Source organism: Thalassophryne amazonica, chromosome 8, assembly GCF_902500255.1.
Source record: "Thalassophryne amazonica chromosome 8, fThaAma1.1, whole genome shotgun sequence".
Classification (NCBI taxonomy): Eukaryota; Metazoa; Chordata; class Actinopteri; order Batrachoidiformes; family Batrachoididae; genus Thalassophryne; species Thalassophryne amazonica.
The window spans coordinates 65891223-65903903 of record NC_047110.1 but is presented as its reverse complement, the minus strand read 5'-3'; the positions used below and the strand labels follow the sequence as shown (position 1 = coordinate 65903903).

Sequence of the window (12681 nt, the reverse complement as noted above, 5' to 3'; positions counted from 1 at the left end):
CAATGTCTTGAACGTCCCATTTTCCTCAGGCTTTCAAAGAGAAAAGCATGTTCAACAGGTGCTGGCTTCATCCTTACATAGGGGACACCTGATTCACACCTGTTTGTTCCACAAAACTAATGAACTCACTGACTGAATGCCACACTACTATTATTGTGAACACCCCCTTTTCTACTTTTTTTTTTTTTTTTTTTTTTACCAATAGCCCAATTTCATAGCTTTAAGAGTGTGCATATCATGAATGCTTGGTCTTGTTGGATTTGTGAGAATCTACTGAATCTACTGGTACCTTGTTTCCCATGTAACAATAAGAAATATACTAAAAACCTGGATTAATCTTTTTAGTCACATAGCACTACTATTATTCTGAACACTACTGTATGCATGGCTGGAAAAAAACACAGCATTATAAGAAAAACACTTGCTACCTACAGTAAAATTTGGAGGTGGTTCCATCATGCTGTGTGACTGTGTGGTCAGTGCAGGTACTGGGAATCTTGTTAAAGTTGAGGGTCACATGGATTCCAGTGGCTTGAGAATCTGCTGATTCTCAAGAATCAGCAGATTCTTGAGAACAATGTTCATGAATCAGTGACAAAGTTGAAGTTGCGCCAGGGCTGGATCTTTCAACAAGTCAGCGACCCTAAACACTTCTCAAAATCTACTACGGCATTCATGCAGAGGAACAAGTATAATGTTCTGGAATGGCCATCTCCATCCTCAGACCTGAATATTTTTGAAAATCTGTGGTGTGATTTTAAGCGAGTTGTCCATGCTCGGAAACCAACAAACCTGAGATGTTTTGTAATGAAGAATGGTCCAAAATACCTTCAATGGCAAACCAATGGATGAAATAGTTTGAAATTTTGGAGTCTTGTAATCTTTCATTACATCATTCCTCTTATTTTATATATACTCATTTAATTCATATACTAATTCAGTTCATATCCATTACAATTTGGCTTATAAAATGTATGACTGGCTGCCCAGTGGGTCCTTATGGAATAAAATCAGGTTTTTTTTTTTTGTTTAACAGACAAGAGATCTCATTGCCCAAAAAGTGAACATCTTAAGAGGGTTCTAGCAATCTCAAAAGATCCTCTCTTGAAGCTGCCATCTTCGTCATGGACCAAGACTAACGGGCCTAAACCACTTCAACTGGGTGCTCTAAATTTTGGACCTTTGGACTAGAGTAAGACTGCTTGAAGTTGCCTAATCTGTCCTCACAGCACGTCGCCACTTTTAGTTTTTGACTCAAGTTCGAATACTAAGCCTCGGCCTCAGTCCATCTCCCTTAGTACTGCTTCACAAAACTGGGTACTCAAAGCCAAGGTAAGCATATGAACGGCTTTGACACCAAATGAGCATATGTGACACACCTTAGCCAGCTTCTCCCCATCTGCAGTGCTTACAAAGCATCTCTGTGGAAAACGTTCTCGGAGGTCCACCTTGTTTCCAATTATGCACATCGGGATTTTCTCGTTGGTTGAATCCTGAAGAAAAACAGAGTTAATTTTATATTCTTTACATATGGCAAGATGTTTTACTAAAGAGTCATCACTTGCTGTAATTACCTGAATCTGATCCACCCACGCTCTGACATGAAGGAAGCTACTTTCTGAAGTAACATCGTAAAGCAGCAGCACTCCATCAGCTTTACGGAAATAAGACTTGGCAATACTCCGGAACCTTTAACACAAGGAAGCAAACGCTATTTTAGCCAAGAACATTTCCTCATGTTTGAGATTCATTCTATAGCTCAGGGGATGGGGGGACAAAGGCTTGTGAAAAGTGTGATGCTTCTTCCTGACTTGGCTGAAAAAATATAAAGCTTTTAAACACTGAAGACAGAGATAGCACAGTGACATCTGGTGGTTTGCAAAAATTATAGCAGCCACAAACCTGAGTAACAACCAATAACACACCTCGATTTCTGTTTCAAAACAATATGCACAGGCTAAGAACAGCATGTGCTCATTTAAAACTTTGTTAGTCATTAAATTGGTGACAGAAATAGACATGTTGCTACTTGGTTTTATTTGCTATAATAAAGTGATGTTTAAATGTGTTTTTTGTACACTGGGCTATAATTAGCTACGATAAAGGTAGTCTCACTATGAAACGATATAGAGACTTGCAGCTTTCTTCTCTTTTCTAATGGCGTATGGGACGGCACCAAAACCTGAATTAGTCAAATGCTTTCTGGTGTTTCTGTGATGTACGGAGCTTCAGACATCATCAGTCACAATTCAAATGACAATTTGATACATACGTCAATACAAAGTTTCAAACCAGGATGCTCTGCCAAACTGAAAGCTTTGGCACTTCAGTATTAAACATCCTATCACAGCACTGTACAATGACATTCAGTGTTCAAGTCTGGGAGCATGCGCTAATGCCATGTGATCCAGATCCTGGATGGCATCCACCTAGGTAGACATCTAACAGATCCACCCAACATCTTGAAAGTAATAACCAATGTGCTGCAGGTGAAATGCAGGCATCCCTTTGGCCTTCTCCAGCATCTTGGGTCCTCAACAATGAAGTACCTACGTGCTGGATCGTGCCCAGAGATGCTCCCTCACAATGCAAGTCACACTCCTCATATGAGTCTCCCTATTTATGTAAGATGGTTACATGGAAAGCGGTGGCAACAGCTAACCAAAAGGTTAGCTTCCATAACAGTTAATCCACTAACTTTGTAAAACGACAGAGGTGACATTAATTTCAGTAACTTGTCCGGAATTAGTTTGTTCAAAATTTTAACTGTAAGTCAAAACTGTCTCCCTGTGCAAGCCTCCTGTGATAGCCTGCAAGTCTGTATGGTGTGAAAATAACTTTTTTGTTCCTCTCTCTTCTTTTCTGTGGTAGCCAGCTCTCCTCTACCTGCAGAGACTTGAGCACTACCACTCATAGTTGTCTGTCTGCTACAAAATATGTAACAGGCAGGCACTAAAATCTATGATTTCAGACTATACAAATGTTTTTAACTGTTAAGGCTTACTCACTTCACCACCAAAAACAATGTTAGTGGACTAAAAGTTATCGGAACTAAATTTATCTGAAGCTAATTGGCCCACTAATGGTTTTCAAAGTTATCTGAAAAGCTAATGTGCTAACGAAAATGTTAGCTTCAATAATTAGCAGTTAGTGGAACTGTGCCCACCACTGAGAACATATTAACCTTTAATCTTACTGAATTCGGGGCATTAATATTTTAAGGCTTGACATCATTTGATGGTTTGTTGCCATTATTCAGCCTCAAACAGAAAATGCATACTTGTAAAAGACAGCTTAGTTTCGTAGTTCTTTATCTTCTGCACCCAATACCTTGTAACATGTACAAGACCTGAGCTCATATTAATAAATACCTTAACTGACCATTTGACTTTGCACCCAGCCACTGAAAGATCTACTGTATTTTCTAGAATATAAGAGAGCCATCACCTGGTGTCCTGGTGCTCTTTAATAACTTTAATAATTAACAGCAAATAATTAAAAAAATTTAAATTATCGCCGTTTCCTAATTTATTCTTTGAGTTTATTTTTAGTGCTTAGATTCCTGGGAAAGCCCCATATAAGCACATTATTATTATTACTGCTAATGTTATTAATGAATGTGATTTTTTTTTTTTTTTTTTTTTGGCATACAAATTGCAGAGATGCCCAAACTAGTAAAACAAAAACCAAAAACTGACGTGCATTCTGGAAAATATGGCACATCTTTCCAGTCCATCTCTCTCATACTAAGATCTCAGTCCACCCAGCTATAAATATGTACTGGGAAAGTAACTTGCATTGAAGTGACGTCCTGTTCAGTGGCAGTCAAACTGTCATCCACTTGATACTCTTTGAATTGATTTTCTTGCCGTTTTGGATTCAGTACGGACCAGACTGTCAGAGAGCGATGGGGTTCAAATTTTCAGACTGCTGCCCCCTTCTTCAAGGAGGGAAAATGTGAGTACAGGGGAAAATTTCAGATAGAGTCAAACTGTGTTTTAATATACACTAACGTGTTTGTCTCCTTATAAGGATTGGGAAAAGTATATATTTGCCTTGGTTCCAACCTTTAGTTAAAGCAGTATAGCCCCATAATGGCTCAAGGTCATCCTGGGGTAAAATTTACGCGATGCTCAGATTTTGTTGAAAGTGGTGACAAGTTGTTCGTGTTGTCTCATAGGATCCAAAAATCTACTATTTTACAGTGTGTGATATTTGGTTGGATAATTAAATGGCAAATTGTATCAAGGGGTCACCAAGACTGTCCCTGGATGTTGCAAATGGTGTCATTACCAAATCAGTTAAAATGTGTTTTTCTGCTTTTTTCTGCAAAAGGAAACATTTAAGAACACTTTCAATAACATCTGAGCACTGACCTCAGGATGAACCTGAACCTTTAAAGCCCTACACCTCTGTAACTATTGGTCAGATCCTAGACCAGGGGTGGACAACCATGTGCCATGAAGGGTAGAGACACTACAGGTTTCCCTTTCTACCAATCACCTCAGCAGGTGATTTCATTGTTCAGGTGTTTATGTTCAGGGGATAAGCTCATCAGCAAACCCACCTGCTGAGGTGACTGGTTGCAAGGAAAACCTGCACTGTCTTGGCCCTTGCTGCCCACCCCTGACCTAGACAAACTATACCTTATTTTAATCCTCTCAACATGACGGATATATTGGTACATATTATAACGTCACTTAACTTGATTTTCAGTTTACCCCCTTGCAGAAGAGAAGCAGGGGTCTGTAAATTTGAACCCTGTCATTTTCTGACAGTCTAGGCCCTACTGAAACCCAAACGGCATCAATTTTAGCATGAAAATCCTACGGGAGTACAGACCATACCGCACTAATAGCGCCAACAGACCCATACATGACTTTCTTCTTTCTTTCCAGCGTCATTCTTACACAGACCATGACAGTGATACATATTTTTTCAGTCGCTATTTCCTTGACGCTGCTTTTCCTCATACATGGACATGCCAGTGAGCAAAAAGACAACAGAGCAATGTGGACAAACAAGACAGTATTCTGATTTTGAGAGTATGTAGCACGGTTACGTATACAAGACCTGCAGCCAAAATTAATTACAGTGTCACATAACATCACAGACTAGTTCTGAATGCCACATACATAGTGTCAGATCACAAATGACTCAACAGTGTTAACACAGACATAACGATATCAATCTGAAGCACCCAAGAACACCTTATGGATAAGTTCAAAAACGTTAACGGTGTAAAAGTTATCGGAAATAAATTTATCGGAAGCTAAGTGGTCCACTGATGGTTTTTGAACTTAGCTGAAAACCTAATCCGCTAACAAAGAAGTTAGCTTCGATAATTAGCGGTTAGCCCATTAGCGGAACTGTGGCCATCACTGCTCATATCCCAGCAAATCACACAACTACTCACCAAGAACAACGCAGGATAAATTTCACTTTACCTTGTGCATTAGTTTGTTGCATGAAATATAAAAGAATAAGATTTAACAAGGTTTGGAGGTGATTAAAAAGGCTGCTTTGCCAGAGGCGTGAGAGTGACCACGCTAAGACCTCTGGGAATCAAAACTATATTCAGGTTCATACCAGGAAATTTCTGAAACAATGAAGAAGGCAGATGGAGTGACACAAACACACAAATAATTGCAGATGTGGGTGTGATCACACCAAAAATATTTTTTGTTTGTGAAGATTCCGAATGAGTTTATTTGAAACACATTGAAAGTCTACAGTTTGTCCAAAAAGTAAAAACCTTCTACATCTCTCCATCTATCCACTTTTTTTCCTCTTCTCTTTGCTAACAAAACGGACTTCATAATTAACTTCTTTTTAACTCCAGCTACTAAATTTGAGCCATTAGGGTAGGATGTAAAGTTAAAGCTCCTCAGTTTTGGAGTCACTCTGCTTTAAAGTAAAATAGTACTTCATTCATCCTGTAGGAAATTCAAGTATCCCATAGCATCCATAAAAATTCAAATATTTTATAAATCTTTATTGTGCTTTGTCACAAGTGTGATAACATAAACCTGCAGAAGGTACTTCCAAAAACTACAGGTCATGTTTAAAAAAAAAAACACACTAACCGATAAAGGGCTAAGAAGTGCCCTTATCAAATTTTCACTTACATGTTTCGAAAACAATATACTGCATTTTCCAGAGTAGAATTCACGCAATTTTTATTTATTTATTTATTTTTTGATAGTTTGGGAGCTCCTATGACTTATATATCAAAAACTCACACAATCATAATTATGATTTATTTTGGACTTTCCCGGGAATCAAAGCACTAAACAAAATAAACTAATGACAAAAGAATAAATGTCAATAATAAAAAGGACACTCCAATAATGCACAAAATCACAAATTAAACATGACACAGAAGAAAGGTGTGAGTTATACTCTGCAAAATATGGTAATGTGCTCTTTTGCAACTGAATGATTATCAATGACCCTTTTTTGGTTGTTTTTTTGCAAAGACAACTTGCGCGAATGAAATTATTGTTTGGTAGAGTGAATTAATCTTCAGCACACTCAGAATGGAATGACTTATCTCAAGTAAGTGAGAATAAAACTGCAATTCTGCTTTCACACTGCAGAATATAAATTTCAGCCCTGACATCACTGTCCTGATGGGTGTGCGCGAATCAGTCATATCAGGCTGCTACCGGATGAGCAAAATATGATCGTTACTATCAGAAAAAGGCACATCTCTGCATCTTTTCTTGTTTGCAAAACATTAAGAGACCAAGTACGCACCTCTCCTGCCCAGCCGTGTCCCATATCTGCAGACTTGTCGTTTGTCCGTCCACCAACATCGTCTTCATTTGGAAGTCAATACCTGATGAGCAAAAATCACAACTAAATACCAACACAAAGAACAGCTCATCTGTTTTTGTTTAACTGATCGAACACTGTGGCACCCACCCAACGTGGTCTGAATATCTTCTCTGAACTCATTCAGGGTCAGTCGGAGCAGGAAGCTGGACTTTCCCGCTCCTGCATCTCCAGCTAAAACCAGACGGTACATGGGAGCAGGTTCTTCATCGTCAAAAATGCCTTCTCCTGAAGGCTTTGTGCAACAGAACAAGACATTATGCACACACACCTGGAGAATCTATGCATTTACCCATTTATAAAAAAAAGGGGATGGTGCATTAAAACTGACATATTACCTTTGACAGAAAGGCAGACAAACGTCTGCGTGAGGACGACGAGATGGAATTTGACCTGCTCCGATGCATTGATGGTACGCAAGCAGATGTGATGTCTGATATCTGATATGGACAAGGAACATTTTAAATTTCTACAGGTTGACAGTGTGCTGGCTTTATATATCCACAACATTAAGTTATCTGTTCTGACCTCAGCATCAGATGGGACACGCAAGAAACTGGGGTTCACAGTTTTTGGGGGCCCTATGCTCTCGTCGCTCTCATAGTCACTGCCTGATGTTTCACCTGTGTCCATTTGCAGAGAAACTCCGCTGTCCGGGAAATCAATAGAGGCCCAGTTGGGCACATGGGGCTTACTGAAATCCTGTTTAAAGCTGTAAGAAAGGCAGACACATTATTTTCAGCTGTGACAGATGCACAGCGTTAGTGATGTTTGGGCAGGAGGGTGGGGAGGGGCTTTGCCTACCTGTCGCAGTCGATTGTGCTTTGTCGGACGGGTTTCATTTTTCTAGCTGGGATTTCATTTTGAGGGGCACGCTGTTCAAAAACATCAGATATTAGGGGAAACGGTTTTCATCTTATCAACCTAATGAAAACTATTTACCATAACGTCTTCGGGAAAATCTTTTATCTACAAAGACGTGATTTACCCTCCTTCTAGCCGCCATGTCACTGGCCAACTGAGAGTGCAGTCCATCATTACTGTCGTACAACTTTTTGTTCACCTCCCTGATAATGTGTAGGAGGAAAATCAAACAGTGTCAGACACGAGTGGACAACAACACGTTACAATTTAAACTGTACTTGCTAGTTGTTCTATCCAGCAATTTAGTAAAAAATGACTATAATATTGTTTGTTATATAATGGCTGAGTGGATCCTAGTCATTTGATTGGTGCATTGTATGTCACGTGACATGGATTATTTGTTCCATTTGTGTTGTGTTACATATGTTTTGTACCATTGCATGCTGTGAATCCCACCCACGCACGCACTAGAGGGGGCGGTGTTTAGCTAAACATGGCGGAGTTTGTTTTGCTGACGGACGACAATTTGAACAAGCTAATCGATGGTGCTAATTCTTCTAACACACACACACAAAAAACATCCACTACACCATAAGCCGTCTGGAGGCATGAAGAGCTATTAGCATGAAAACCTGGACAATTTTCTGATGCGATTTTTTGCTGGACAGAGGAAGTATACAAAGTCTTTTTGGGGGGGGGGGGGGGGGAGTATCGCGGACTACATCTGTTTTTCCAAGTTGACTGAGAACAATTGTGGACTCCCACTTAAAGTTTGTGCTTGACTGTTGACTTCTCAGCACCACTGATGCACACCAAAATATAAGTCCCTTTTCTGTTGTTTACAAATTAATACAATATCAAATGACAAGGATTTATTTTAGCCGTTATATAAAACAAATAATGAATTCTTTCAATGGAACAAATATTTAATTCAGTGAAAGCTGGAACATTCCATCTTTCACCTCATGAAATATTCGTACCATTTGGACTCATAAACATGCATTATTTGTATACTGTTGCATGTCCACAGAGACGGTGCTGTGTTGCCCCCAGCTTTAATATCAGTGTATGATACAGTGTTTCTCATGGCTGAGAATTTACCTGTGGTGCTGGGCAGCACGGTGTGTGGCGAGGCGGCATGGTGATTAACAGCACATGTGATGAGCGGGTTCAGAATAAATTAGTTTTAGCTTATTTCAAACTATACTCAATATTGTTCAATATTTTTGGAAATTTTAGAAATTTACATATTAAACCAATTAGTCAAAGACACAATTATAAAGTGGTGCCACTGTACAAACACTTATGTGAGGTAACAGCGCTAACCACTAAGCCATCACGAAGCAAAATATTTATTCCCTGCTGCCCTTCTGTTGTTAACACATAATCAAAATGTCTAAAAAGAGCATCAAGCACCAAAACCTTGATGATGACTGTGACCCTCAGCAATGATCCTGTGTTGATCTTGTTTAATGTCATAGGTGCAAACCAATAAAATTTAATCGGGACGAGTTTACCCAGCAGCACTTATCGGAGTCTGGTGGTAAACTACTCAAACTGAGCTCTGGTCACGTCTGCTCATGTGACAGTAGAGCTTAGAAATGTGCCTTCAAACACATGCAGTGCACCAAACCAAAAACACACCATCATTTTGTGTCTGGTGAGACAATTTCACAGAAATGATTGGGCGCCATCTTGAGGTCAGATTATATATGCAGCTGTGGTTGTTTATTTCTTGTCTGATCTCAGATATTTTGCAGGAACATTATTGTGGCTTTCAGGTAAGAAATTCTTTGATTCCCATTAGTGATTCCTGCACACCACACACGTGACTAACATATAAATTGCCTAGCAACAGCAAGATACCACTCCCACAGTTAGCATTCATACCTGATGTGCAAGTAAAAAAAACAAAAAGCACGGCAACAAACCGTTCTTGAATGGTATCTATCCCTGTGTGCATGATCTAAATGCACAAAATATTCACTAAATTCCCCTTTTTATTTGCATCACACAAACTTACTGCAGAATCTCAACTTGCTCAGAGTACGACTGATATTCCACAACCATCCTCTTTAAATCATCAGTTTCCCTGCAAAATATAACAACAAAAAATTTCACACTAGACTGGACATTATGTGACTCAGTCAGAAGCTGGACACAGTTTTTAGAATACGCCTCACCTTTCATACTGACGCTTCTGGTCTGCACATATGTTCTTCAGCCTGTCCAGCTCCGAGCGCAGGATGGCAATGTCTGTTTGTGCTTTTTGCAGACAGGCGCGAAGCTGATCGTTTTCCTGAAAGATACAGAAAGTCTGGACCATTTGTGTGCCGCTAGTGTGTGATGTATCTGAGTGAGAAATAAATACAACACAACTTACAGTTGACAGGTCTCTGATTTGTCTATTCAATTTGTCCACCTCGTCCTTTGAATGGATGGATTCAGACTCCTTTTGGCTCTGAAGGGGGAATGTTTACATGACGAAAAAAAAAACAACAACAAAACAAACAAACCAAAAAAAAAAAAAAACCTGTCACCATCAGCAGTTTAAATGTGCTGGTGCTGTGGGGAAGAGCTGTTATTTTGGGTAGGGGCTTTAACTTTTGAGCAAAAGATTCATCTACAACCACAACATACAAAACTACTGCATTTTATAAAAATCTACATTCAACAAATGAATAAAACAAACAGCACCATGGATTCAAAAAGGTACACACAATCCTAGCTACTGTAGAATGTACCAAAATTAGCCCTTAAAAAAAGAGTTCATTTAATTAAACATGAGGAAAAAAATGGACATTTTGTGTGCCACAATAGTTATTTATTTTACATCAAATTGCAAATTAGTTTTCAGCATTTGTTTTTAAAGAACCATGACTTTTTATGTCACATAAATCAAGTTATGCATCAATCTGAAAAACCTTTGCCTGTAACCCTATGGAAAATAAAACAGAATATGTGGGTGTAAGAATTCATGGAAGTGAAAAACAAACAACTTCAGTTTTACAGCACAAACGCATAAAGCATGCCAACAGTGACCAAAGAGCGCCCCCTTGTGGACAATCTGCAATCATCTGAGGGTCAATCACACTGTATTAAAATAAAACCATTGTTCTTCCAGTGCAAAGCACGTGATAGAACAGCGTGCATGTAGGCAGTGGAGGTCATAAAAATATATCAATATATCACTGTGACACTTTCACACTTCAGTCAAATGTGAATGCTGATATGGACTGAGGTCTGGTCACTGCTGTTACAATCAGAGATACTCAGACATACAGAAAATACAACAGTCTATGTGGCGTACTGCAAATACAAATACTTCACAGCAGAATGATATCTGTGTGAAAGTAACTTTTTGAGTAATTGAATATCAAAAGTTGAGAGGTCTCGCATTTGGTGACTGGGAACAGAGTACCATTCCTGTGGACATGATCCAGCACATAGGTGCCTCAGTGTAGAGGACTCCAGTGGCTGTAAAAGGCTAAGAGGACACACATAATTCCCCTTGCTGTGGTAAATAGATGGTTGCTTTTGGGAAGTTGGGATGGACTGGTTCTCTGACTAGGTGGCTGCTATCCAGGTCCCAAAGTGGTTCCCTAGTGTGGTGAATGTTGCAACAGACAGCACCAGCACATGCTCCCATGACTAGAGCCAGACCAATATGAGCCTTTTACCAACATATCAGTATCGATGTTATTTATTCGTATGAAAACTTTTATGTTACTAAATAGACAATGCAGAAAACACTTTGGCTGCTGAAAATAGGGTCATTATGCAGTTTGTCCAGCAGATGGCACTCTGGCTGCATTGTTTACAATACTGTCCAGCATGGCTGGGACCCCTTATCATCCACTGGTCACATTAGCTACAAGAAACAGAGTCAAAGCAACCAGGTGCCATTCATTTTTTTTTTTTTTTTTTTTAAACATAGTGGATGATTACAACACCAAGAGACAAAGTGGCCGCTATGCCACCACCTATGCATGCCAAAACAGACAATAAGTGCAATTGCCACATGGCAACAATCTAATCTAACAGATCTCCTGTAACAGCTAACATCGAGCCAAGACCGGCCTCCTGCGACAGCTAATCAGCCAGCCAGCGAGCGAAACTCCGGGCCTCGACCAGGCCCCAGCGGCAGCTAAACATTGGGACAGGCCCTTCACTGCGGGACGGTGCAGTTGTGGTTCAGTGGGCTAAGGTAAAGCTCTTCTCTAACTGCTCATCATGCCGAAAAAAAAAAACATAATAGGTTGAGACTTGGATGAAATTAAACTGTCTTTGAATTTCATGTCTGAGGAGCTAAGTGGAGTGGTAAAAAAAACAAACAGAACTGCTTGGATTATTGAAGGAAGTTCGAGAGCGGTTGGAGAAAGACAATAAAATACAGATTTTGGAAAACCGTATGGACAAATTGGAGAAGTCTATTAGGATGAAGGAGGTGATTGTGTCTGGATTAAACATCGAACATATGCTTAGGCTGCTGCTCTTGGCAGCGGTATGGATGAAGACACTCTGGGAGAAATTCACTCTCTGGAGCAACAGGTTATTGATTTTCTTTCATCTCAGGACATCCATGTCAACAACAATGACATTGCAGACTGTCATTCAATTCCAAAAAAAGATAAGTCTCAACCGTTATTATAATCCAGTTTGCAAACAGGAAATTTAAGAATGAATTGTTAAGGCAAACAAAAAAGCTGAGAGGAACTGAGGTGTATGTAAACGAACATTTGACAAAGAAAAATGCCGATATTGCAAGACAAGCTAGAGCTCTATGAAAACAGAAAAAAATACAAGCAACCTGGATAAGGAACTGTAAAGTGTGGATTAAATTAAATGAATTTCCAGACGAAGCAAAAATTATGATAAGAGCTCTCGGATCTGGATCATTTTAAGTGACTGCTTCTTAAGGAGGACAATGCTCTGTATTGGTTCCTTTTCATTTAGGGAGGGAGGGAGGAATGATCTTAA

General features: G+C 39.5%; 1 protein-coding gene across 1 annotated transcript in view; it reads right to left on the bottom strand.

The window, feature by feature from the left end:
• zgc:162879 (ras and EF-hand domain-containing protein) overlaps nt 1-12681 on the bottom strand; it is a 42284-nt gene that overhangs the window by 3170 nt on the left and 26433 nt on the right. The window contains exons 5-15 of the mRNA XM_034176531.1: nt 10085-10162; nt 9885-10000; nt 9725-9793; nt 7826-7904; nt 7642-7712; nt 7366-7549; nt 7176-7277; nt 6928-7072; nt 6760-6841; nt 1575-1689; nt 1380-1493 (exon numbers count right to left, since the gene is read on the bottom strand). Of these exons, the coding sequence (XP_034032422.1) occupies nt 1380-1493; nt 1575-1689; nt 6760-6841; nt 6928-7072; nt 7176-7277; nt 7366-7549; nt 7642-7712; nt 7826-7904; nt 9725-9793; nt 9885-10000; nt 10085-10162 (1155 nt within the window). The remainder of the gene's footprint in view (nt 1-1379; nt 1494-1574; nt 1690-6759; nt 6842-6927; nt 7073-7175; nt 7278-7365; nt 7550-7641; nt 7713-7825; nt 7905-9724; nt 9794-9884; nt 10001-10084; nt 10163-12681) is intronic.